Consider the following 26366-nt stretch of genomic DNA (forward strand, 5'->3'; position numbering starts at 1 on the left):
CCTTGTAAAGTGGAGGGGGCTGGGACCCAGGGAAAGTTCGAAGCTTGAGAGTAATGGAAGACCTTGGCGGGGACTGGAGCCGCCTCTAGGGATAGGGGGGCGCAGGGTCAGTATAGAGCGACGGGAAGATGTTGGGAGCGGCAGGCCCCGCCTCAACCGCCTGTCCCTCTGGGCTCGGCCAACCACCTGCCAGCTATCACCAGCTTGACAGCGCCCCCTGCTGGACATCGGCCCTTACATCTCACATGCCAGGACCGGGGCTCTCGGGGGCTGAGACTGCCTGGGACTTCCAGCCTTGGGAGCGGGGAGAGGAATGAGTTCCCTCATCTTGGATCCAGCCGCTTTGGAGTTGGAGGCAAGTGCCTCTTTAAAAATACATAATAAAGTCAGAAAGACCTATGTTCCTGAGAATAACTTCTTGTCCTGCCTCTCCCACCGGGCCTGACCTATCAGTCCCACCCAGGAATGAGGAAATAGTGGTGAAGCTGTCCCAGGAAGGAGCAGCAGCAAAGGGCAGGAGTTCAGGAGTCACCCATAACACCTGGTGACAGGAAAACACAGCAGCCTTGGGCTCCTTGGAACAGCTTCCTGCAGTGTTACATGAGAGCTCAAAAAGCTCTGGTAGCCCCTAAATATGGGTTGTCCTCTCTCCTTACCTGCCATAGTATAGGACTACAACCCCATGACTAGATACAGGACTCATTCATTCTTTCAATAAACATTTATTGAGCACCTACTGTGTGCTAGGTGCTGTGCTAGGTGCTGGGGATACATCAGTGACTAACACACAGTCCCTGTCCTTGAGGAGCTCACAGTCTATCGGAGGGGAAACATATAAACACGTAACTAAGGAGCTACCATGTGCTAAGTGCTACAGTAAGAGGTATATACAAAGTGCTGTGGGAGCCCAGAGGAGGGAGTAATACATCAGTTCCTGGGGGCAAGTATCGAGTCTCTTAACTCCATTAAACCATTGAGAAGGCAGGGATGTTGTTGCCACACGACCCTGGTTAAAATGAATGTCTCCCAAGGTTCTCTGCTAGCCCTCTCCCATAACTATGTCAGCACAGGTTAGTTTATCAAATTAGCTCATTTAACACTTTGAGTTAGGGAAGAAACTGGACAGGGAAGTTTCTTTAGGAGTACAGGAGTGTTCAAAACAGTAACAACTCGGGTGGGGGAACCATGAGGGCACTGAGTCAAGGACTGCAGGCCCTGGGCTGTGGAACACCCGGGGTGAGTGCCTATGCAGAGGAGGGGTTGGTGTCATCTACCTCAAAGTTTGGTCCTCATCGCTCACCAGTTCAATCAGTAACCATTTGCTCACTAGATGCTTGGTATGTAGTGTGCCCTGCTTTGAGTGATATAGTCACCCACCCCTCAGAAGATAACATGCTAATTTGGGAGACTAAATAAGTCCAGGTCATTGACAATTTTAAGTAACAGTTTGTGATTATAATAGAGAAGATGTCACAGGCTATTTGTGGTCAGTTGCCTAAAGAGTAGCAATTGCTATGAGTTTCAAATAAAGAACTCTGGGGAGTCAGCTCTCATGAATTGAGTCTTGAAGGATGAATAGGATTAAATTGGTATTAGAGGGGTTGGAGGAACATTCTGGTTGAGCAGAACCAAGTAAAGCAAGAACACAGGGAAACTCAAACAGGCTTGTTCAAAGGCCAGCAAGCCCATCGTTTTGGCTGGAGCAATACAGGAGGTGGGAGAAGCAATGTAAGAAGACAGCTGGTAAGTCAGATGGGACCCAGTGACAAAGTACCTTGATGGAAGGTCAAGGACTTGGGACTTTGTCTGAAGACAGAGATTATGCTAAGCTCAAAATACTTTTGGAACTACTGCCCTGAGCTCTCAAATGCCCTCCTCCAGGACCCTTGGACAGCCTCATGATTCAGCAAATGGTTTCTAATCCTAGAATGGATTAAAGTGGAGACCCTAACCCCTGGGCCTTGGACTGATACCGGTCCATGGCCTGTTAGGAACTGGGCTGCATAGCAGGAGGTGAGTGGTGGGCAAGTGAATGAAGTTTCATCTGTATTTGCAGCCGTTCCCCAGTGGTAGCATCACTGCCTCAGCTCCACCTTAGATCATCAGGCATTAGATTCTCATAGGAGTACCAGTCCCTGATGCCAAAAAGGTTGGGGACCACTGGATTAGAGGTTAGGTATTTTGAGTGTCACCCCTACCTGTAGGCAATGAGGATCCCCTGAATTCTTTTTAGCAGAGGAAGATCAGAACTGGTGCCCTGGCAGATTGGAGGGGACAAGACAGGTCACAGCAGGGCTATAGATGTGTCTGGGGAGGGGGATAAGCTCTGGGTAATTTGAGGCTCTGGAAATGTGGTGGAAAGGCCAGATTTGAAATATATAGCAAGTGGTGCTGGACTTCAGGAGATGGGGAGAGGATGGGGTCAAGTGAAGTTAACCATCAGATGACTCTGAAATGTCCAGCTTAGGTCAGGAAAATGGGGGCATCATTAATAGAAATAGGCAAGTCATGACAGCTTTTCGTTTTGTTTTTTTCTTGGCAGGGTTTTGTGCGTATGGAAAGACTTTCAAAATCAGCTTTCAGGAGAGGGGCTGTTTTTAAGGGCCTTGTGGGCATCTAGGTGGAAATGTCCAGCAGGACCATGGACATGCAAGCCAGGAGCTGAGGAGAAAAGTGGGGGCTGCAGCTCTAGATTTCTTACTCATCCCTGAAGAGCTGAGCCAAAGCCAAGAGGATGGATGAGACTCTTGGGGGATACTCACAGATGCAGAGCCAGCATGGGCACAGAACCGGGCTATGGAGGGCAAAGTTGAGTCTGGCTAGTGCTAGCGGGGATGAGAGGTAGTGTCCCATGCTGTGAGGGTTCACAGGAGCCAAAAACTTTGAAGACGTTTGATGTTACCATGGAGACATAAGTGACCTTCAAATGATGAGTTTTATGGAGTTGAGGTGAAGGGGTCAGGGCCACCCATAACCCATGCAGCACCTTTATACAAAAAAATTTCAAAGGTGTCTCTTTCCACCATCAGGAAATTGTCAAAAAAAAACTGATTTTATTAGAAAAAAAGCACTTTAATGCCAAGTGCTAGAATGTATAATCAATACACCTGCACAACTATATATGATTCCCTTGTGGGGGAAAACAAAAGTGGGAGAGGATGATAGTAGGCTTGGCAGTGACTAGGAGAGAAAGAAGAACAACCTGGGGAGGTAGTTAGATCAAGTGGATGGTTTTGCACTGAGGACACAGCCAAGGTCCTAAGGCATTGATTCACATTAACCAAATTCACCAGATAATGTAATTATTTCCAAGGTTGATATGTCTTAGCTCTTAGCGTTGCCCCCAAATTTGGCAGGAGAGAGGCAAGCTAATTCAAAGAAGGGAGAGGGGAAGATCCAGGTCCTAAGCTGAAGAGTTGACTTTAAGAGACAATTGGCTGACCCTTCCTCAGAGAGAGGAAAAAGGAAAGCAAGGAGCCATGTAGAGGCAGGAGAGGTGCCATGGGAGCTCATATCTGTTGGCTCCTGTTTTCTTGGTGAAGAAGGAATTGGTCAGGTGTGAAAGTTGGAGAACAGGGGCAACGGTCCACTTGAATGTCTGCTGTAGGCATGGTGGGGGCAGGTGGGTTGGCAAACTTACAAGATGATTAGAAGGTGGGCTGTGCAACGGGCAAACATGAGCAGCAATGGAAGCAGACACAATCTACACTGCTACACAGCTACCCCCAGCAATGCCTGACAGCAGGAAAATATCAGGAGTGAAATGAATCAAGACAGAACCCAGGACTCAGGGTGTAAGCCAGGTGCAAAGAATGGTCTTACAGCTCCAACCCTTTATGCAAACATTTAAGTCAGACTTGGTGGCTGGGTCTGATTCTGGAGGGACACTCGGCCCCTTTCTAACACTTCAGCACAGCCTTCTAGGGTGGCCAAGGTTCCAGCATGCTGACAAGTGTGTTGGGTAATGAGGCCGACTCCAGGAAGAGGGCCTCAGTCTAGGCTGGGGGCTGCTCACCAGCGCTGAGTTCTTTTCCCTCTCTTGTGCTTTTATCCCACTCGGCCTTCTGCCCCTAGAACTGCATCTGTTCCAACACACACGCCAATCAAAGCTCTGCTACCCTGGACCTGCTCTAGCTCTGTGACATCTCTCTAGATTTGGGGGATCCAACCTGCACCCCATAGTCTCAGAGCAACGGAATTTTGGTTTGTACAAAGGGAACTAGAGAATGCTTTTCCTTAAAACAAATCCTCACCTCTGCAACTGACCCACAGAGAGACACATGTTCTTGAATATCTCATAGGTGCACCCTCGTTCTAAAGAAACAAAAATACAGACCCATGAGTACACTCAAAATACATACCGAGATATTCACGTATGGGATAGTAAGTTCTCTGTAGAGGGAACACAGATGGTGAAATACAACCAGGCAAATTAGGGCTCCTCCCATGAAGCCCCTGCACCCTCCATGGCCACCACCTTCTCAAGAGATTATCCCTTCATCACCACATCAATCCATCACCCCTGATAAAAACATATCCCTTAATACTCTTGAAGGCCATGGTCTGACGCCAGGAATGCTCAAACTGGGCATAGCTTGGCCATAGTGATATCAGGCAGGGGTGGGTGACAAAGAGGATATGGTGTATTAACATCTCACCAAAATTTAAGGGCAGGTGAGCTATTTAAGTCAGTCTCTGCTAGAGGCAGTCCATATGAAAATGCTGCTCAGCTTTTCCTGGCAGGTCATACTTTCCCCACACCTCTGTTTATATGTCATGGGGCTCCATCTTAATGAGAGAAGTGGGGTTAAATGGAGAGAAGGGGGCTGAGGTTGGGGATCTAGTCAGCAGGCTCCCAGATGTGCTCACGCTAGGCTCAGCCATAAACAGGGACCCTGAGCCTGAGGAGAGCTCAAGTTCAGCCACTGGGGTCAGCCCAACAGTTGGGCGGCTGGGAGGAGAGAAAGTCTGGTTTCCCAGATGGCTTGGATTGTGGGAACCCCTTGAAACCACGTGGGTTGGAAGTGGCTGAAGGTGAGCCTGATCCCTCAGGAGCTCCCTCAGGGTCTCTTCAGGAACCAGCAGTCCCTCCATGGGGGCCCCGGTCACCATGCCCTGCACATATGAGGAGGGCCTCAGTGGCCCCTCCTTGACCCCAGGAGCTGCTGTAGCACTGGAAGTCCTGATGAAGGCAGCAATGACAGTCCCAGGGGGCTGAGAGCTGGGCCCTGTTGCTCCAGCCCCTGTGACTGGGGGTGCTGCTGGATTAGTCGGATGGTTGGGCCCAGCCAGAAGTTGGGGGAGGCCACTGAGAATCAGCGGAGTCCCCGGTGCTGCCACCTGGCTCTCTTGGAAACTGGTGTTCAGGGGGAAGGAGGCCTGCAAAGTGAAGGTGTCCTTGAAGGTGTCCTTGAAGGTCGAAGCAGGTGGAACACTCTGGAGAACTAGCTGGGTTGAAGCAGTAGTACTGGTAGAAGGCCCGTTGGTCAGCACTGTGGTTAGCGGGATTGTCTGCAGGGTCAAGGCTGAGCTTGACCCCACAGGGGCCACTCCTAGGTGGATATTGCTGGGTACTGACGAAGCACTGAGAAGAAACAGACAAGAGATTTGGTTAAGGCAGGAAGCATCTCCTAACTGGCTAGAAAGGAGGGCACAGAAGGAAAGGAGCTGAAGGTGTTTTATTTCTTCATTGTTTCAGCTAATACTTACTGAGTACTTAGTATAGGTCAGAAATACTCAAAATTATTGACAGATAGTATTTCCCTCAATCTTCAAAACAGCCCATGAATTGAATAAGATTAATCTGATTTTACAGCTTGAGGAAACTGAGGCACAGAGAGGTTATGTCACTTGCCCTACATTACACAGCTAATAGCAAGGACTCACATCTAGGCTCTCTGACTTGAGTTCGTGTTCCTAACTGCTTCATTCTACTGCCTTCCCTCCTTAGAAGAGCATTTTGGTGACCCATGCCAGAAAGATAAAGTCCAATTGTCTTTCACAGAAAACTGGAAGCACTTAGCATGTACAAGTATCAAGAGCTTACCAGGTGGGCCTGGAGGGCCTCAGGAAAGTAGAGTGAGCCTCTCTGTAACATTCTCTGTTGCCTCTTTTATGGAGTGGAGATGGTTCGTGGGGCGGGGGGGAGATGTGGAAGCCTCTGGTGGCTGATTGGGGAGCACTTTGGAGTGAAACGAAGAGCTCCAGCTGGTATCAGAAGCCCCCCTACCCCAGGTCAAGTGCTGGCTTTACCATTACTTTAGTATGTGACCACGGGCAAGTTGCTTTTCCTCTCTTGACCAACAGATGTCCCCACTGGTTTCCCAGGGATTCTGCGAGGATCCCACAAGACTGGACATATAGCAGAGCTTTGCAAGAGGTTGAAAACTGAGGCCCCCCCTCAATCTGAGGTATTATGGGAAGACTCATAATGCCTTGCGTGTCCTTACCTCACAGCTTTGGTGAGTTTGGCCTGGCCCTCAGATGGAGAGACAAACACAGTGGAGGTAGTGGGGCTCTCCTCATCTAGAGACAGTCCTAATTCCAGACTCGCAGATGGCTGTAGACCAACGTGCTGAACCCTCGGCTTTTCCCAGGGAGGGCTACTGTTGCTCTGGGAGGCAGGCCTGCATGAAACCCTGGAGCTGGTTCTCCGAGCAGTGCTCATGGAGGAGGCAGTGGCAGTGGAGGCCTGAGGGGATGCCTCTTTGACTTCACTTCTCTCATCTTCATCTTCGATCACCACTAGGTCCTTGGGCATCTCCTTAAACTGGTACACCAGCCTCTGCCCTTCAACTTTGGCAAGAATGCCCCTTTGGTAGTAATATCTGGGAACAAGGAGTGGGGAGTTAGGGACATACCACCCTCCAAGGCAGAGCAGGCATGAGGCAAAGAGTGGCCAGGGCCAGACAGGAGCCCACAGGCAAGAGCAAGAGACTCTTGGACTTGGAAAGCTTTTATGAAATTTCTGAGATCTCCCATGAGGACTCAAAGGATCCAGAAAAAGGAGTTTCAAATACCAACCCCCACCCTGCTTTGGGGTAGAGGATAAGGGGTGAGTGAAGGATGATGGGAAGGGATGGATAGATGATGGGGGATTTAGCAGTCCCCCAGCTGAGACTAACTATGGGTAACTCTGGCCCATCTCCCTAGGTCCTTGGCTTGAAGAATGTGAAGAAAGCCTTTCTTGGGGATGGGAGGCCCTAAAATGTTCTCGTACTAAAGGAAAAAAAGCTAAGACAGAGCTACAAGAGGGAGGAAATTTTTCCTCCCAGAGGTGGCTTGGGGAATGGGTTTAGGGGTATGCAAATAGCAAAGTTAGGAGACCCTAAAGTGGGAGGGCCTCCTTGCACATAAGCAGAGCTTGGTGACTCAGGGCAGGGTCCCCCAGCAACTCCTACCTTAGTGCCCGCCCCATTGTCTCATAGTTCATGTCAGGTTTGTTTTTCTGCTTCCCCCATAGCTTGGACACAGCTTTGGAATCCACCAACTTGAAGATGCCTTTCTCTCGCTGGGTCCACTTGATGTACTTGGGGCAGGTATTTCTGTCTTGCAGAAGTGCCAGGAGGAACTCCCACAGATAGATGGTGCTGCCTGCAGAGGGGAAAGCCAGTGAGGGGTGGCCCCGGCTCTTTTCCCACCTCACCTGACTCCCAGCCCTACCTTTGCCATCCTTAGATTTCTTCCGAATGGGGATGCTGGGGTCAGTGACAGGTGAGGTACTGCGGGTGCCCTTTGTCTTCCGGACTGTGAGGAGAAGGTGAGAGCAGGATGAGGCTGAGACCATGACAAGAGCTCCAGGGCAGGCTTCCAGGAAGGAGAGCCCAGAGCTTATCAAGTTGGGAGTGACAAGACAGACAAGAAAGAGCCAGGTCACCAGGGCTGGTGGTCCAGGATCACTCTCCATGGCCAAAGCCCTCAGGTACGTGCACCTACCCAATGGTCCACCTGCATTTTCAGGCCCCAAAGGTAAAACAGAACACCGCTATGGTGTGGGGCAATGTAGTGCATGCACACGTTGTTCTTCTAAGTCACCCTTAGAAGAACAGAACTCATCTACCCTAATTTTTGAAATGAAAAGACAGCCTAAAAGTGAAACTGCAGGTAACTGTGGCATTGGAGTTTTGGTTGCCACGCTGACAAAGAAGTATCATCCAGCCATCACCCAAGTAAATCAATAACACTGGGGCTTGGGAAAGCCCAAAGTCCTCTCTCATATACAGTCTTGGCTCCATGAGTGCCCGGAAGGAAGATAAGCACATGGCAGTGGCCCCCATGGGACGAGGGACTGGCCAGAGGGCCAAGACTGGTGTCTGAACAGCCTAAGATTCAACATGTGTCTGTGAGCCTCTACCCATTTACCTCTAAGGTCTCCCTCTCCTACCACCCTCCCCATTGAAGCCTCTCTCTCTTCCTCTCCCTCTCCCTCTCTCCCTCTCTTACTTCTCTTCTTTGATTTTCCAGTCTTCTTGGCACCTTCCTCTCTGGGGACCTTCTCCTCCAGAGAATGCCCCTCCTGGTCACCAGCGTCACCAGCTCTGTTCAGGGCATCGGGCTCAGAGACAGGAAACAAGTAGTTGGGCAGAGTGACGGCTGGAGCAGAGTCTGAGTCTGGAAGCATTTCGGAGGTGTTGACTGCAAGAATAAAGGCCTGAGGTGGCTGAGGCCCAGTGCAGGGTGGGAGCATGGTCTCCCAGCACTCAAGAGTACGGCAGGCTCCCAGAGAAGGCAGAGTTACTGTTCCCCTCAGCCCAGACACAAGATACACCTGAAAACGCCTCATGTGTCTTGCACCATGAGGAGAGGAAACATCTGCAGAGTTGTGGGCATGAGCCAGCCCCAATCATGGCTGTCACATTTTGAGCCCACTACTGCTGGTGAGGAAGTTCCAGGTGACACCCAGGGTAAAGGGCCACCTTGATTTAGTCATTCACTCATTTTTACAACTGGAAGGGGCCTTAGACAAAATTTAATCAAATTCTTCTGCTTTCTTGATGAGGAAACTTAGACCTAGAGATGGCAGGGCATGTGCCCAAGTCACACAGCAAGTTGGTACCTGGTACATGTACGCATTCAGTAACTATCTGTTGAATCCTGAATGAATATTAGTGACAGAGCTAGGATTAGAAATGCTAGGACTCTTAACTGGCAGCTTCAGGGCTTGCTTTCTTGCACTGTATCCCAGCTCCCCCTTGGGAAGGGGCAGTTAGGGCCAAGGATCCTCCTGTGGAGTCAGAGCAAATGTTTGAGGGGTTCCTGAGGGAGAAGCCTGCCTTGGGGGCCTTCTGGTGACTGAGGGCCAACGTCTAAGAACAAGGAAGGGATGAGGGGGTTCCAAGCCTGGTACATTTTAAAATAAGCCACACACTGCATAGCCCTCCTGGGAGCCCAGTAAGAGAGCAGACGGGCCTGAAAAGTCACTCTGGCCAATAGTATTCAACCTTTAAAAGGAAGGAAATTCTGACATGTGCTACAATATGAACAGGCCTTGAGGACATTATACTTAATGAAATAAGCCAGTCCCCCAAAGAGAAGCACTGTATGATTCCACTTATATAAGGAGTCAAATTCATAGAGACAGAAAATAGAAGGGTGGCTGCCAGAGGCTGAGGGGAGAGGGTAAATGGGGAGTTGTTGTTTAATGGGTACAGAGTTTCAGTTTTGCAAGATGAAAAGAGTTCTGGAGATGGATGGTGATGATAGCTGCACAACCATACAAATGAACTTAATACCACTGATGAATGGTTGAGGTGGTCAATTTCATGTATATTTTACCACAATTTAAAAATCGGGAAAAAAGTGACCCTGGCCATCTTTTCCTTGTCTACAGTGCCCTCTTGCCCCCTCCCATTCCAGTCACAGCTCAAGAGCATGTTTATGTGTATGTTGGTGGGTGTGGGTACACATGCCTGCATGTACATGTGCCTGAGAATCCAATACACAGATGCAATCTTTTAAAATGCCATTTTGTGTTGCCTTGAGTTAAGACACCGGGGTTCAAACTTACAGATCTGCTTCTCATCCAGGATGTTGTTGGGAGACTCAACATTGAGCAACACTTCAGTGGCTGACATGGTTTGTGAGGTTGCTTCATTGTCATCTAGTTCCAGGTTCCATGGTGGGAAGGAAGAAGAAAAGTTCTCTCAGGGTACAGGGCAGGGGGTACAGCCATAACCAAGGCCAGCCCAGAGAGTGGTGCTAAGGAGCCAAGAGATAGCCAGAAAGGGACCAACGCACCTCTCACCCTAATCTTCCACCTTCTCTCTACACCCACCCCAGCCGTCTCCACTCCTCATTGTTCCCCTCAATCTTAAAAGATCACGAATCCATTTAGATGTCTCTCTTCTATGAAGTGGTACTACCCTTTTGTTTGTCCTAAGAGCCCCATCTAATTTCCAACTGTTGGGGCCTTTGCCCTTGCTGCATGTATCACTAGAAGCAATTGTGGAATACTGTTCCCTGAAGACAGAATCCCTTTCTCCACCTCCACCACACATTCCCTGCCCAAGAAGGGGACAGACCTGCTACCAAAAAACTACCCTCCAAGATCTGATCCTGCGTCATGCACAAGGTCCTGTCCGTTATGATGCCATTGTGAACGTCATCCAGTTCCAGTCCTGAGTAGAGATGCAGTAATTCAGGGTAGGGTACCTGCTCCACAATCACAGCTGGGAACACTGAGGGGTCTTCCAGCTGTGGAGAAGAGAGGGATCTGGTTCAAGACCTATCTGCCACTTCCAGGAAGCCCACACTACCAGAAAATCTGATCCTTCTTACAATTCCTAATTCTTAGAGTCCTCAGAGGCTGTCCTTCGTATGAGATGACATTACTCTGGGTCCAACCTCACTAAATGATACTTTGAGTGGATTCTTAATTAATAGCGATGGGTTAGCTCTGTACTACCTGTGCTAAACCAAGGGCAGGCAATGTTAATTGGTTGTAGTTACGAGTTAATCCATGGCCAGGGTTGGTGCTCAGTCTAAGAGAAGGGTTAGGCTCATTCTGAGGCCAATGGGAAAGGATTACTCAGTGGCAAGGACAAGGGGCTTGATCTATAGCCAATCCTGACTCAGCCTACAGTCAGGATTGGGTACCAGAGTTAGGGGTTCAGATCGTGGACATCTTGGGGCTCGGTCTGTGGCAATGAAGATGGAAAAACAGGGGCATTATAGAGGTAGAAAAGTAAGGCCCCAGCCCCTGCCTGGGTTGGAGAGACTGTTCCAATTTCCAGCTTGATTCAATGAGTACATAAGGATATTGTTCATGTTAAGGGGGGACGCGGGAGGAAGAGGGGCAGGTTTTTGGAGAAAGGTAAGGGGTACCAGTGTCTGAATATGGTGAGTTTGAGTTACCTTAGAGATATTTAAAATGGAGATACCTCTGAGGGAGTAAAAAATATGTTTCCAGGAGCTCAAAAGGGTGGTTGCTAAATCCTTTGGAAGGGATAAAATTATCGGGATGAGAATTCGACCCCAGGAGGACATAGCTGTTCTAAAATCAAACAAAGCTAAAGAAAAAAGGAGTGTGGTTTTTCAAATTTAAATTTTTAAAAAATTATGTATAGAAGGAAATCTATCAGCATGCTCATAATTATTATATTTTGGTTGTGGGACTTGGGTAATTTTTTCCCCCTTCTTTCTACTTTTCTGTATTTTCCAAATTTTCTTTCATGGGACTGTTAATAATTTCTTCATGGAAAAAGAATGAGAATGCTCAGTCTTGCCTAGTGTTCCTGAAGGATCCAGAGTAATAAACACTGATAAAACTCCTTTGAGTTGGGCAGTCACCCTGGCTAGAGCAGTTTCAGGGGAGTGCTGGGGTCCCAAGGTACATTACAATGGATCACAAAGAGGACAGACTGAGGCAGGCAGTAGGGTATAGTGATTAAGGTCATAAAGTTAAGAGCTATCTGTCCAATATGATAGCCACTAACCATGAGTAACTATTTAAATATAAATGCAATTTTTTTTTCAAGATTAAGAATCAGTTCTTCAGTTGTGCTAGCCAAGGTTCAAGTGCTCCATAGCCACATGTGACTAGTGGCCTCATACTAGATAGCTCAAATATAGAACACCTTTAGCATCTCAGAACATTCTATTGGATTATGCTGATATAGAGCCAGACTGCCTGGGTTTGAAACCAAACACTGCTACTTACTGGCAGTATGACCTTGGGCATTTTACCTAACCTTTCTGGTGCATCGGTTTCCTCATTTATAAAATTGGGGTGATCATATTATGGACCCCATAGGATTGTTTAAATGGATCAATATATATAAAGTACTTAAACAGGGTCTGGCAAAGAGTAGGTTCTCATTGTTTTAGGTATCAGGGGCTTTTAGGAGACTGGTAACATTTTATTTCTTAACCTGGGTGGTGAGTTCATGGATGTTCATTATATAATTATTCTTTAAGTATATATACATGTACATACACACACACATATATGTGATTTATGCACTTTTTTGTATTAATGATACATTTTGCAATAAAAATTGTTTCCTAAAAAGAGTGAAAGAAGAGAAGTAAGAATATAAACACAGAGGGTGGAGACTATGCTGGGGAGAAAAAACGGTGCTAAAAAGGTGGTATTTTGAAGGAGGTGGGTGGAAGAGAGGCAAGGTTTTTTTTTAAGGTTGGGGAAACCTGAAGATGTTCTAGGTTTAGCAGAAAGGTCTAAGAGGACTAAAAGATATGAGAGAAAGGAGGTGATCGATGGCTTGAGGTCTTGAAGGAAATAGGAGAGATGAGGTTAGGCACAAGCACGGAAATTACCCTTGGAAGGAAGAGGGACACTTCTTCCTGCCAGGTCAGTAGAAAGGAAATAAGAACAGTGCTCTTATCAATAAAAGGGAGGATAAAGGGAAACGGAGGGCATCCTTGGCTTTGAGGTTCTCTGTGAGTTGGGGGAGAGGCTGTCTACTGAGGGTGGAAGGGCACGTGTGGTGTCGGGAGATACAGGGTTGAGAGCTTCTATGAACAGCCTCTATGAAGAACAGAAACAGTTGCTAAGCAGGCTAGAAACAAGCAAAAAATGACCAGTAGCATTGAGAACCCAGTTAAGGTTATATTTTTCTTACTTTCTCATCCCATAACGCTTTCCACAAGGCTAGGCAAACCAGAGGTGTTCAATAAAACTGAAGACCCAGGTAGACAGAAATTACAATGTGCTCAAAGCCCACTAGGGGGCAGCCTTCTGTAGGCGGCTAGAGATAAGGCAGTATTCCATCCTTGCAAGGATTTAGGATAGAGAGCATCAGAATTAGGCTGAGATCCAGTTGAATCTACTCTTGGTGAAGATGGAGAGAGATGGCAACCAGATAGGGTAGTGGACAGGACTTGCCTAGGTGGCCAAACTGAGATCAGAACCCAGGATTGCTGACTCCTAATCTTTCATTCCTTCTACAGTACCTGGTTGCCTCTTCTCCAGTTTGTGAAAAGAAGGGAATGAAGGATGGCAATGAGTGTGACAGGACACCATCCAATGGGTATAGCTAAGTGCACAGAAAATATGCTCTCTTAGCCCCAGTGTAGGGCAAGGTATGGAGCAGTGGGGGCCCAAGCATCTGAAGTCTGTCCTATTTTCCAACTTCCTCCCACCTAAAGACCCCCATTTCCAGTTTATCCTGAATCTCAGATTGAAGCTGCAAGACAGTTATGGAAAGATTCACCAACCAGGCTAGAGACATGAGTCTGAAGGTGCCACTGATTGGACTCTGCCCTGCAGTTCTAGCTGGCGATGTTCACTCTTGCTATGTGGTTGTTCCAACAGTTTCTTACTATGGCGCTAGTGGTGAAGGGAAGTGACTGAAAATGCACAGGAAGGTCAGCGCACACCTGTGCATTCAGCCCACGTTGCTGACTGGCCAACAGCTCAGGTGATGTATTTAGCAGCTGCTTGGCTGACTTGGTGACTGCATGTGTCCTGTAGTTGAACGTGGGCAACTGGCTCACTAAATGACCACCCAATGATTACTGAATGGACTCATGAGTGACTAGCTGGCACACAGTCTGGCTGGCAAGCAGACCCAGTGCCCTGAACCAAGTAGGTGCTTGATCAATATTTGCTGACTAGCTAGCTGGCCAGCTGGCTGGCTTACTGGCTGTCTGCCTGCCTGTCTGTGTCTATCTGATCAAGCTCTGTTCTCTGGGGCCATACCTGGTGTATATCATCCATCCCGTTGCTCGCAAATTCAAATATCAGGTCACTAGACTGCAGAGTAATAGCCATGCTGTCTTCTCAGAGCTGACAGCAGGATTCGCAGGGCTCTCTGGAGCTGCGGGGTTTTCTTGACGAAGAGATGTTGCTCAGGTACCTTGGAGCTTAGAGCCTACCCTGAGCCACAGCAGAATATGGGGTGTAGAGAGCTGGAGTAGGTGGTGATCTAAGCCAGGTTCAAGGCTGCAAGATGGGCTGGACAATTGCAGGAGTAACCTAGAGAGAAGGAAGAGATGGGGGCAGTGAGTAAGTCACCTCCCTTGAGCTCTGTTCCCAGGACAGCTGGTGAGCCAGAATGACCCTGCCATGCCAATGCAGACTGCCAGAAGAGGGATGGCTGAAAAGGGAGGACAATGGGAGAAGACCAGGAAAGGAGAAAAAAGGAGGTAGGTAACGGAAGGAGGAAAAAGAGGAAATTAACTGAGTCACCTCCAGTGGGAAGTGGCCAGGCCTCAGCGCCAGTCTGAGTCACCAGCATTTGTACCTGAGCTGGCCTTGAAGATACATAGCCTCCCTCCCATCCTTCCCTCACTCTTCTGGAGAAGATGACAGATATAGGGACTCTGGTCTCTCTCCACCCTGAAGATTAATCTCCAGGGTGCAGCTACAAGGAAATTCAAAGCCTCATGAATGGAGCAATAGCATGAAAAATCCCTAAAATTCCCTTGGCTCAAGAAAGAATCTTGTGGCGGGGGAGGACCCACAGGTGTACAGGGTACTCTTCCATACTCTGCCTAGCTCAGTTTAACCCAGGAGTGAGGGCCACCTAGCTCTCAAGGGCAGAGTCTACAGAGGAAGAAATGTCTCACTGTGAGGCTTGTGTTGTCAGCCTGACCCTGCTTGTGGGGATGGGACTCTCAGACATGGCCACACCTCCAGAGAGCCTGGAGACAGAGGGACAAGTGGGACATACGCTGTGTGCACTTGTCACCACTCTGTCACCACTGCTGCTTGGCCAGAGATGATGGCTTCTGTGCTGGTTGTGGGTTTATGTTCTTGGTTCAGCTTTGCTTTCAGTTTCAAGATTGAACTGTCACCCTGGGAACTTCTAAGGAGAGCCCCAGCTGGAGGAGGGGCGCAAAGAACATTTCTCATCCTCCAGGTCTGGGTCAGAGGCCCCCCTTTTCCAGGACATCTATTTACTGTAGACCACATGTCCCTCTTCTCCTTGAATGCCTCTTGTGCTCACAATCTGCACCTCAGGCATTCACATGGCATCCAGGCCTCCAATTGTTTCCTTTGCTTACTACTCTCATACATGTTGTCTACGGTCCACATTCATGCCTGCTTCCCAAAGCCTTAGCTGCCACTCCTTGCACATCTTTCCTGCCAGTCTACTCCACTCCTCCAGCCCTAAACAGTTGGGCTTCCCCACTTCTAGGTGCCAGGTCTTTGGCTCTTAGGGTTCTGTTTTTAGTAGAATGTGTGTGTGTGTGCACGTGAAGTGGGTCTACATACAGACAGCCTAGTTCAACCATGAGCGCCTGAAGAACTGGGGTCACGCACCATAGTGGGAACAACAGACTTGACCCCTACATCCTTGACACTCTTTTGGCAGTGCCAGGGTGGCAAAATCTTCTCCTTGCCTGGAAAGAAATGAGGAACTTCAGAGAGGGGCAAAGGGGAGGGAAGGAAGGGGGACCATGGGTGACCTCCCTGATGACCGCTTTACCCCCAGGCCTCTCCCACTTCCTTTCCGTTAGCCCACAGGGCTGGCTCCACCCTCTCCCCACCCCCATCTTCACCCCCACACCTTTCTACCCACCCCCAACAAAAACTCTGAGAAGTCTCTCAACTCAACCTGTCAGGTCTGTTTCCCTTTGGGTGAATGAAAGACTGATGCCTGCTAGGACAGAGAGGAGGCACTGATGAAACAATGGTCCTCACCTGAGTTCCACCCATCCCTGAACCTGCATGAGACCCAGTCTCCTGTCACCCTCCCACAGGTAGGCTGTCTGCCTCCAGGAAGTATTCTCAAACAAATCAAATGAAAGGCTATCACTTTCACCTAGTCCCACTTTGTCTAAACATAAAACTTCTGAACTCCTGTATCTGCTCCCTCTCCCCACAAGGTCATTGCACTATGGGCCTTCCCTCTAGGTTTGCTCATCTCTTTGGCTTCTCTGCACAGATACCAGTATTTCATGTTTGCAAGTTCACTGCTCATGACCTCAGCCTGTGGAACTTCTGTGCACCTTCCTTACCTCTCCCATTAGACAGTGGCTTCCTTGAGAGCAGGGACAATGTTGGTCATTGATGAAACTTTAGCACCTTGTACTGTGCTTTACATGTAGCAGACACTCAATTCATGTTTACAGAAACCATGAATGAATAAATGAATGAATGAATAAATGGTACCGGCGAGTCGGTACCAGTGAGATGTGTTTTCTGGGAAGTATATCCATGTGTGCACTGGGTGTGGAGTTAGTGTCCTGTACTCTGGCTCATACAAGAGTGAGAGGAATGTGTGCACTCTCTGTTACATCGTATATTTCTGCACTGCAATTTACAACATAGGTGTGCAAACACACCATAGATATACACCTGTGTAGGGTGTGCCCATGTGTCCCAAATGTGGAGACACTTGGCCAAGGTTAAGAAAACTCCCCCTCCCTCTGCCCCAATGAACCTTCCAGTCCAGAAAGTTTCATCCCACCCCCTTCAGATGTTTGAGGATTTGAAAGTGAGAGGTGGGGAGAGGCTCATTTGCATGTTCACTTACTTTCCCCTGAACCACCTCCCAAAGTCCCTCAAAATAACCTCCCTCTCCCAGGAACCTGAAACCAAAGAAGACATCACCACAGAAAGCCCGTCTTGCTGTTGGCTGCAGAGGCCCACACCAGGGGCTTCCCTCCCCAGCGTCCTTACAGACTGGGACATAGCTTCAGTAGCCAAGAGCCCTGGACAAATTCTTGCTGGCAAGTAGGGGTTTTAGGAGGTACACACAAACACTTGGCACAAGGAACTGAGGAACCTGGGAACCCTTAGTAACCAGTGGTGAATTCTCCCCACCCAGCCCCATCATTGCACAGCTGCAGTGAAAGTCTGCACCCAGGGTGGCAAAAGCTCCACATCTTTGACTGCCTTCAAGGCCACTGCAAGATCCCTGGCTCCTAGGGCCTGTCCTACCTGGGCTGAAAGCAAAGCCTCCGTGAGAGCATATGGCCCCTAGATGTTGTGTGTGAGTCTGTGTGTGTCACAGGAGGAATCGAGCAAGCGAGGGAGCCTACATCCTCTGCCTGCAAATGCACACCTCTGACTCTTTGTGGTTCTGACTGCATTTCAAAACCAAAATAGCAAAATACAAGTGGTTTGAGCTGCTCCTGTGTCACCACACCTGGGTCCCCTTCAGACATAAAGACCCTTTCTGGGGCTGTCACTGGAACATGTCAAGCGGTGTCCAGCATCCACCCACCAGGGCCTCCTCTACAGGAAGCTGCCCCTATGTGAAAACCACATCCACAGTCTCTGTGGAGTAAGTTTAAATCTATACCCATTTAGTTGAGCCAATGGCTCTCACTGAATTGCTAACACCCATGGCATTTCCACACATGCCAGGAAACATAGGGGCCAGATGGTCAGCTGGGCCACAAAGCAGAGTTCTTGTCCTCCAGTTCTTTGTCCCCTCCATGCCAGCTCTCACTTCTAAAATACCCGGTCCCCTATGAAACCTTTCTGGAATTCTCTGGAAAGGAAGTGACAATTTCCTTCATGCCATTTCCCACTCCGTCAACACTCTTCCCCCACAACCACAAACAAAATGGAGACTACCCCAGGAATAGCTGTACCCTCCACTGAAAAACAGCCCCTCCTCCAGCTAATAGTCATCCAGCAGCAAATTTGCATGATGTACCATGTGACCAATGACATGTATTTAAGAGACAGAAGGCCAGAGTCAGGGATCCAATCTCTAGCCACGGACCACAAAAAGAGCAGAGGTAACCCATCCAAAGGATTCCTGCACAACCTTGACTCAGATCACAAGCTGAACTCTCCTCCTTGAGCAAATGCCCAGCAAGGGGACCACAGTCACAGCTATTTTGTCAGCTCCTCCCCTGTATTCCTTTCTTTCTACCACCCTCTCCATTTAAGATGAAATCAGGAAGAGGGAGGGGAAAAATAAAGGTTTTGTAAGCTCTGTTGGTTGAGGTTTCTCTGTGCGTATTCACAAGAAATCCAGTTTCTTTCCTTGGCCCTTGGTCACTGCCTGATTCCAGTACAGGGCTTGCTTTGGTGGTGAGGCAGACACAGAGCTGCTCTCCAGCTGTCCCAAGCCTTTCTCAGCTCTAGTCTTGTCTCTACCTTCTCAGGCCCTGAGCTGTCCCAGTGGGGGGACAATTAGGGCTGCAGGAGATAGCAGACTGCAGACAGAGAAATGTCCCCTCTTCTTTTTCCAGGAGATCCACTAGGCGACCTACAGTGTGTGCCATAGCTGGCCAAGTTGGGGGAGGAGGAGGGAAGCCTTCTCCTGGCTACATCCCAACAAGATGTGTGACCCTGGAAAAGTCAGCCCTCTTTCTGGGCTGTGGTTTCTGTCATCCTTAAAGTGGGTGAGGGCTGAGGGTAATCCAGGCTTAGCAGATGCTCACCAGAAAGTCTCAGGTGAATGAAGATGGTGGTGGGAAAACACTGAAAATTAAAAAGCACTCATCCAGATAATTAGTTTCAGATGACCTCCCAGAGACCAAGTGGAACTGGGGCCCCATGAGGGCCCTAGAAGTCCCACCACTGGCTCCAGAACATAAGATGAGGCCGGAGGCTTTCTATTGTTGGCTTGGAGGGGCTGGCTCCTCACCTGGGTTGGGGGCCACATAGGGAGGGGCTGCTGTGGTTGGAGTGCTCCTGGTACCCTGTCCTTACCACCTTCACCCTGCCCCAGCCCTTTGGGATGTGGTTAAGTGACAAGAAGAGCACTACAGAAGCCCAATAGGGGAGGAGGGGCAGGGGAAGGGTTACTGACAAAGGGAACCTGATTTCCTGGCTGCTCTGACTCCCAGGAGCCTTGCCTGAGAAAGCCAAAACAGCACTTCCTAGAGGTGCCTGCGGCTAACACATTCTTGTCTCTAGTGCTTCAGAGACAGGGAAGAGGCAGAAGGGCACTAAGCTCTTCTGAGATGTGAAAGACAAGTTAATGACAGGAGAACACATTGCAGGAAAGGGGAGCAAAGTCAAGTCCAAGGCAGCTACTGAACCCCAGTATGGTGGGCCACCAGCAAGAGCGTAGAGGGGGACCCCATAAGTCCCAGCAGACTGTAAAATCATGGGGTTCCAGCAAGAAAATACAGCTTTGCCTTGGGGTTTAGGCAGGTCCCCTTCCCCCTCTGTGAAACGGGGACAACCACCCTAGCCCAAAGGATGGTCCTGACAGGGCAGTGAGTTAATTTAGGTGAAAACTTTCTGTTATGTCTCAAACATGTTTTTCAATTTCCGGGTCTGATTTGTCGTTTGGTCACTGTCACTCATTAAGTAGTCAGCATATTTTTACCTATATGGACAGGAAGAAGGGGAAATGGAGATAGTGGGATAAAATAAAAATGGAGGGGGGCATAACTGACAACCGTAAAACTTATGATAGAGAGAAGAAACCAGATTGACTATGGGGAGAGGGATTGGGTGGTCAGAGAAATCAGCTGAATAAGTGCATAGGCCCGAGACCCACCAGGCAGCAGAATGTGAAATATGGAAAGCTACTGGGAGTTACTGTAGATGCTTGACCAAGGGAGGGGCACAAAGCAAGCAGTTCATTAGGAAGATTGGTTTTGTCTAATGTATGAGTGGGGAAGATGGAAGGAGACGAGGTGGGCAGCTGGAACCCAGAAGGTGAATTCCAGAGCTACCCCGAAGGAGAAAGATGACAGTGTCGTTGTAGAGACTCCAAGATATGTAGCCTGTTTTTGCTGTAAGAATGTTAAGGGATATGGAATGATTAGGGCAGGAAACATGGCAAGAAGATGAGTTCGACTTGGACATTTTGAAGTTGGCATTACCTCAAAAAACCCAGGAATGGTAAAAAAGAAAAGAGGACCCAGAGAGTCATTTGCTACACACACACACACACACACACACACCTGGCCAGAAGGGCCTCGATAGGCCTTCAGTGGCCAAAGGAACAGGCCTGGCCTGGTGAGGCTGGCAGTACAGATACAATACTCTGGTAGAAGGTTGCATGTGACAAATGAAAGGTGACTTCACATGGCACACACTCCACCCCTACCCCTAAGAAGGCCTGCTTGTATCCATGGGGGAAGAGGGGTGAGAGAGAACAGAAATACTGACCAGAGATTAATTACATCCATTAGTGGGTTTTTTGAAAGCTAGGGTAATCTCTAACTCTGCGCCGACAGGCTATTAGGTCAAATAACTTTTACTGAAGGGACAGTGTTTTTTGTCAAGGTTCTTGCCAGTGAGTGCCCTAGAAACTGAGTCAGAGGTTCCTAGCTCAAATCTGGGATACTCCCTGGTTGGAAGGGCCACATTGGGTTCACTGCCTTCTTGGTTCTGGGTACTCTTCCAAATGCCCCCTCCCCCCAGCCACTTCCCAGGCCAGCAAAAGCAGTGTTCCCTGCACAGAGAGGAGGGCGCAAGGAAGGATGAGGTGGAAATATGGCTTATGGTGGGGGTGACGTGGGAAGACAGGGAGGGCAGTCTCAGCTCTGATGTCACCATGAGCTCCCAGGGGTCTTCCTCCCCCTCACCCACACTGCTTAAAGCCTCTCCTTGACTCAGAGTCCCATGATATATCAAAGTTAAAAGGGACCTTGAAAAATCATCACATCCATCCCTCCTATCACCTAGCTGCAGACACCAACTTCCTGAGGCAGGAGAAGTGACTTGCTCAAGGTCACACAGCTAGCTGCTGTGACTCCCAAGGGGATCTCTCTTCCTCCCCTCCTCATTGTCTCTCGGCATCTTCAAAAACCAAACCTTTCCTCTGGTGAGTATGAACAGCAGCCAAAGACCCAGGGCTGGCAAATAACAATGCGGCCACGCATGTGCAGAACACATAGAACTTTCACATCGACTTCTCCACCTCCCCACCTTTATTCGCAGTGTCCCCTAAGTCTGTGGCTCCAGTTCCCACAGGGCATTCAAGATCTGAAGCAAACGCCTTACCTGCTTTCTCCCCACCTGGTATATTCTCTCCTCCTCCTCTCCTCCTCCTAACACTTCAGCTTGACCTCTTACACTAAACTAAGGATCACAAACTATGGCCCATGTGTCAACTCCAGTCCACCATCTGTTGTTGTATGGCCTGTAAGCTAAGAATAGTTTTACGTTTTTAAATATTGGGGAGAAAATCCAAAGGATAATATTTCATGCCACATGAGAATTATACGAAGTTCAAATTTCAGTGTTCACAAATAAAGTTTTATTGGAACACACCTATGCTCATTTATTTATGTATTATCTGTGGCTACTTTTGCATGATAAGTTGAATTTTTGCGACAAAGTTTGTATGGGCCACAAAGCCTTAAATTATTTACTAATTGGTCCTTTGCAGGAAAAGTTTTCTCGCTCCTGGACTAAAGATTTCACTCCCCTCCAGTGTGAATAAATTCATAAAGTTCATTTCTGAGAAGGATGTCACAGAGCACTCAGGTGCCTGAAGGAAGGTGTGGAACACTATATACAAACTTAACAGCTTTTCAACAGAAAGTCAGTCCTAGCCTTGGCTCTGCCCATGGTGTGACCTTGAGCAAATCACTTCTGTTTTGTGGGCCTCAGTTTCCTCAGCTGAACAATGAGAGGTTGGACCGGATGGTCGAAGGTCTTTTCTAGCCCTAGGATTTAGAGAGTCAGTCATCTGCTGCATTTCCAACTCCTGCACTTTTGAGCAGGCACAATCCTGATCATTTTATCTCAGAACAAGAGCTTACAGAAGAATCCCCTGCCCAGCTGTGGTTTTCCGCTGCTACTGTGGGCCCCCCTGACTCCATACTTACCTCCTCACCCCACCCTTCTCTTCTGCTGATCTGTCTGCCCTTTTCTCAGAATTCTTCTCACTGCAAAAAAGATACTTTCCTCTGAGAGATCTCCCCCTTCAATCCGGTGGGCCAGGAGCCTCCATTTGTGTGTGGGGGTGGAGGCAGGGAAAGAAGGGCTCTCAGCTCTCCCCAGCCTCCCAGGGCCCACAGCTGACAGGCAGGAGGTAGAGCCAGCTTTTACCACACCCTTGCTTTGCCAGAGGAAACAGCTCCTCTCTGCCACTTCCTGTCCCAGGAGTTTCAGCAGTTTCCCCTTTGGGGCCTACTGGCCCACCCAGCCCCACCCCTGCCCTCTCTCACAGGTCAGAGAGTACAGGAAAGGAAGGGGCCCTTTGAGTGAGTGGGGAGGATCCCTCACAGGAAGGCTGAGGAGACAGCTGTCTACACAAGGGGATGCCCCAGCAGAAACTCTGCCAGCCTGCTTGGGCTAGGGGAGCAGTGACCTGGGAGGCAAATGGGGCTGTCTCCACAAACCCTCTCCTGTTAGCAGATGAGAAGAGCTGAGTTCATCACCTTATCTAGCAATCACCTTGGGGACTAAGTGAGCCTGGCCTTAGAGGATTGGGTAAGAGACTGGACTACAAATGCTGAGGTTAATGCCCAGCTGGGCTGAGGACTAGCCCTGGTGGCTTCGAATGGAGGGGCTGGTTAAAGCAAGAGCCTGGGGAAAGCGGTCAACAATGGGGTTAATTTGGAGGGGCAGGTGACACTGAAATCAATGTCACTTCATGATTGTACTTATCCCTAGCACCAAATGGACAGAAGCAACAATGGAGAGCAAAGTATTATATGTGGGTCAAGGGTAGTGTCATTTTCTGAGTGATGGAATAGGAAGCTATCACATTACATAGCTAAGGCTGATTTGGTGTGGTGACTTCCACTTGTAAATACCTCCCAGATGCCCTTGCAAGGTGGGGCTCCTAGCGATGGGGCTCTGTGCCCATGAGGAATCCTGCAGGCAGGTGACCAGCTCTGCCAAGTCTTCCTAGGGCAATGGGTCAGAGAAGCAGTAGCAGCTTGAGGCCCCGGACCTCTGTCCAGCTATCAGTCCTCCTGAGGACAGGTTAGAAGTCCATGATCATGGTTCTAGAAACCTTGATGCCTGAGGTGGGGGCCTAGTAGCGGATAGACACAATAGCTTGGTCCCCCTGTGATAATATTGTTCCATGAGGTTCAAATAGTAGTGACAGAAGCTATAGAGCTGCCCTAGAAATGATGGTTCTGTGTGGGCCAACAAAAAAATGTATGGGAAGATGGTCTTTATACCTCTCTCTGCTCTGAAAGGTCATCCATGCTCATGTGCCTTTGGCCAAGAGCCCTGCCCAGCCAGGCCTCCTGTCAAAAGAGCAGAATCCCACTTTCCCCCTCCCTACTCCCTCTACAGCCCCCCCATGGCAAATAGAATCCTGTGCCCCAGTGATAAGGCCCTATAGCTCCTGAGGAGAGTGACTGCTCCACACAAGCCTGTTTTTCCACCCCTGCAAATTGTAGTAAATACTGCTTCACAGCTGGTATGCGGGTCACCAAGGAAGCCTCAGAGACAACATCTGGATGTGCACCTGGGCTCCTGCCAGCCCCTGTACATCTGCAGTACAAATCCAGGGCCATGGTTTGGTTACAAGCCCAACTCAAAGCTGGTGGGACATGTTTGGAAAGCACAAGGAGGAGCGGGTGGAAGTGCTTGAGATTAGTGCCAGCTCAGGGCAAGCGCTTGCGGGATTGGCACTGATCTGACCTAGCGCTGTACCTGGGATGGTGGGTGTGGTCACTGTGGCCCTGGCCATTAACCTGTTTGGGGAAGAACAGAGGGACATAAGCACTTGTTTAAACGTGGTCAAAATTTTCTTTTTCTACCTCTGATATCACTTCAAGTCATTCCCTCTGCTTCTAAGGAAGAGAGCAAAACAGTAAAAGTTACAGGGTGAAAGGGTGGAGCACAGGGAAGGTGGCAGGGACTTACATCTGTTGGGTACAAGCTGTGTGCGGCTGGTGTCACACCAGGCACTTTACTACATGGGCTCTCTCCTTTAATTCTTCCAACATATCTACAAAGTAGCTAGTCAATGGCAGAGCTGGGGTTTATTTCCAACTATTTCACCCCTCAAACCTTGTTTTCAGTTAAATCTTTTGGTAATAATCTTGTCTTAATAGTTCCATTTAAAAAACAGCAGAAGTGAGGGTCAGAAAAGATTAAGTAATATGACCAAGGTCACACTGCCTGTCAAGAATGGAGGGAGAACTCAAACCTAGGCCTGTATGACCTTCATCCGTCAAAGCCTGCTTTCCCACTGCTCCGTGCTGGTGAGCATCTGCTCAGATCCCTAGCTCAGTTCTTTCTCACCACACTCAACTTCGAAGGCTCAGAGCCTCTAGGATGCCCTTTCAACAAAAGTTTCCCAAGCCAATGTCCCATCCCTAACTTCCCTGGGCCAAGTCTGCATCAAAATGGTGACAAATCGAGCCCCTGTGGCCAGCTGTAGAGGAAGGATATTGTGGATTAGGAGGCTTCTAGCTCTGGTATGAAGGAGGCTAATGCTATTCTTGTACCTCAGGGACTTACCATTTCCAGAGAGTTCCTGGCTCCAGACCTGGAGTGGCCATGGCATGGTCCCTGCCCCATAAATATACACGGGCTCTCGGCTTACACATAATGTAAGTCTGAGTTCTTATCTTAGGGTGTTGGTTCACATGTTTATGCAAATATTTATAGAAAGTCAACCCTGAGCACCTCACAGGTGCCAAGCCCATGGCCAGGGGCTTACCTCTGGGCCTACCCGATTCTTCTCTGTAGTAGAATTTCATATCTAAGTTCTCAGTAAGCTGGGTTAGCCAATTTGCCTGAACAAAATTGCTGTTTCTCCTCCCACTCCACACACAAAAAATGCTTCTACAGAAAATATCTCTTCAAAACTGAGACCCAGAGGTTGGGAGGAAAGGGGTAGTGACTGCTAATGGGTATTGTTTCTTTATGGTGTGGTGAAAATATTCTAAGATGGATTGTGGTGATGCATATGTAACTCTGAGTATACTAAAAGCCACTGAATCATAATCATGCACTTTAATTAGGTGAATTATACGGTTTTGAACTGTGTCTAATAAAGCTGTTATTTAAAAAAAAAAGAGGCCTGGGAGGCGGGGCAGCAGCTCAATCAAAGCCACATGCAAGTTGACAGAACAGCTCAGGCCAGACTCCAGGTCTTCTGATTTATGACTCTGGGGCTCTTTCTTCCTATCAGCCTCCCCATAATCCTAAGCAAGGATAACTGCCGAGGTTCACAAAATGTGCAAGGCAGGGCCAGCCCAATACATGAGGATTGGTGGCTGGACCTAAAGCAACAGGGTAGGCAATGGAAAATGCTCTAGAGCAGGGGCTATAACTTAGGTCTGCATGAGTGTGGCTATGGCCTTCTCTGGATCTCAGTATCCGCATCTGAAAAGTGAAGTAAATGAGTTTGGTGACCCCTTGCAAAAGTCTCCACCAGCTCTGAGGTTCTAATTATAAAGCACTGCAAGATGGAATAGAACGGCGTGTCAGCTATATGGTTCTTCTCAGAGTGCTACAGGAGGCCTTGGACACAATCAGGTGTTCCAATCTATGATCCTCACTTCTAGTGATGACCAGGACTTTCCAGTGAGAGTCAAATTCTCTCAGACAATTTTATTGCTGCCTCTCTCCATGGAGGATAGCTTGGTTCTGATCTCCCCACCAGCAGTACTTGGTGGGAGAATAACCCATAATAGAGACCTGCTAATCACTTCCTTTGGAGATGTCAGGAACTAAGTTCTTGGCCTGGTGCCCAGGCAGCCCAACCTTGTACTGAGCTTGCCTCTGCAGTGGAGGGAGTGATCACTGAGGGCCACTGGTCTAGCCCCCGCTGGACAGGATGTTTCCACATCAAGCCCCACTTCCTGCAGCTAAGCCTGGTCTCCGGTTCCCCCCTTCTCCGGCCTTCTGGTCGCCTGCACTCTGCCCCCTCCCCTTGCTGGGTGTTTACAGGCTGCCTTATCAGCCTGGGGAATCTGGGCCTCACCCAGCCTGCTGCCCCACCTCACCAGCCTGCCCGGGGCCCTACCTGCTGTGGTTTGGTCACTAAAGGCACTCACAGTCTGGTGAGCTCCCCATCACTCCCCCACACCGCTCCAAAGGCAGAGGGTATAGATGC

General features: G+C 48.9%; 1 protein-coding gene across 3 annotated transcripts in view; it reads right to left on the bottom strand.

Moving 5' to 3' along the window:
* Positions 1-706: 706 nt before the first annotated feature.
* ELF4 (E74 like ETS transcription factor 4) overlaps positions 707-26366 on the bottom strand; it is a 37150-nt gene continuing 11490 nt past the window's right edge. The window contains exons 2-9 of one of the 3 annotated variants that reach the window (XM_015589869.2): positions 14159-14434; positions 10539-10692; positions 10007-10099; positions 8443-8634; positions 7663-7746; positions 7401-7593; positions 6450-6827; positions 707-5584 (exon numbers count right to left, since the gene is read on the bottom strand). In XM_015589869.2, the coding sequence (XP_015445355.1) occupies positions 4768-5584; positions 6450-6827; positions 7401-7593; positions 7663-7746; positions 8443-8634; positions 10007-10099; positions 10539-10692; positions 14159-14230 (1983 nt within the window). In that variant the 5' untranslated portion in view covers positions 14231-14434 and the 3' untranslated portion in view covers positions 707-4767. Of the gene's footprint in view, positions 5585-6449; positions 6828-7400; positions 7594-7662; positions 7747-8442; positions 8651-10006; positions 10100-10520; positions 10693-14158; positions 14435-26366 lie in introns of those variants that run through there. The other 2 variants (XM_006912496.3, XM_025047227.1) reach the window with 2 other exon arrangements.

Source organism: Pteropus alecto, unplaced genomic scaffold (genome assembly GCF_000325575.1).
Source record: "Pteropus alecto unplaced genomic scaffold, ASM32557v1 scaffold145, whole genome shotgun sequence".
NCBI lineage: Eukaryota > Metazoa > Chordata > Mammalia > Chiroptera > Pteropodidae > Pteropus > Pteropus alecto.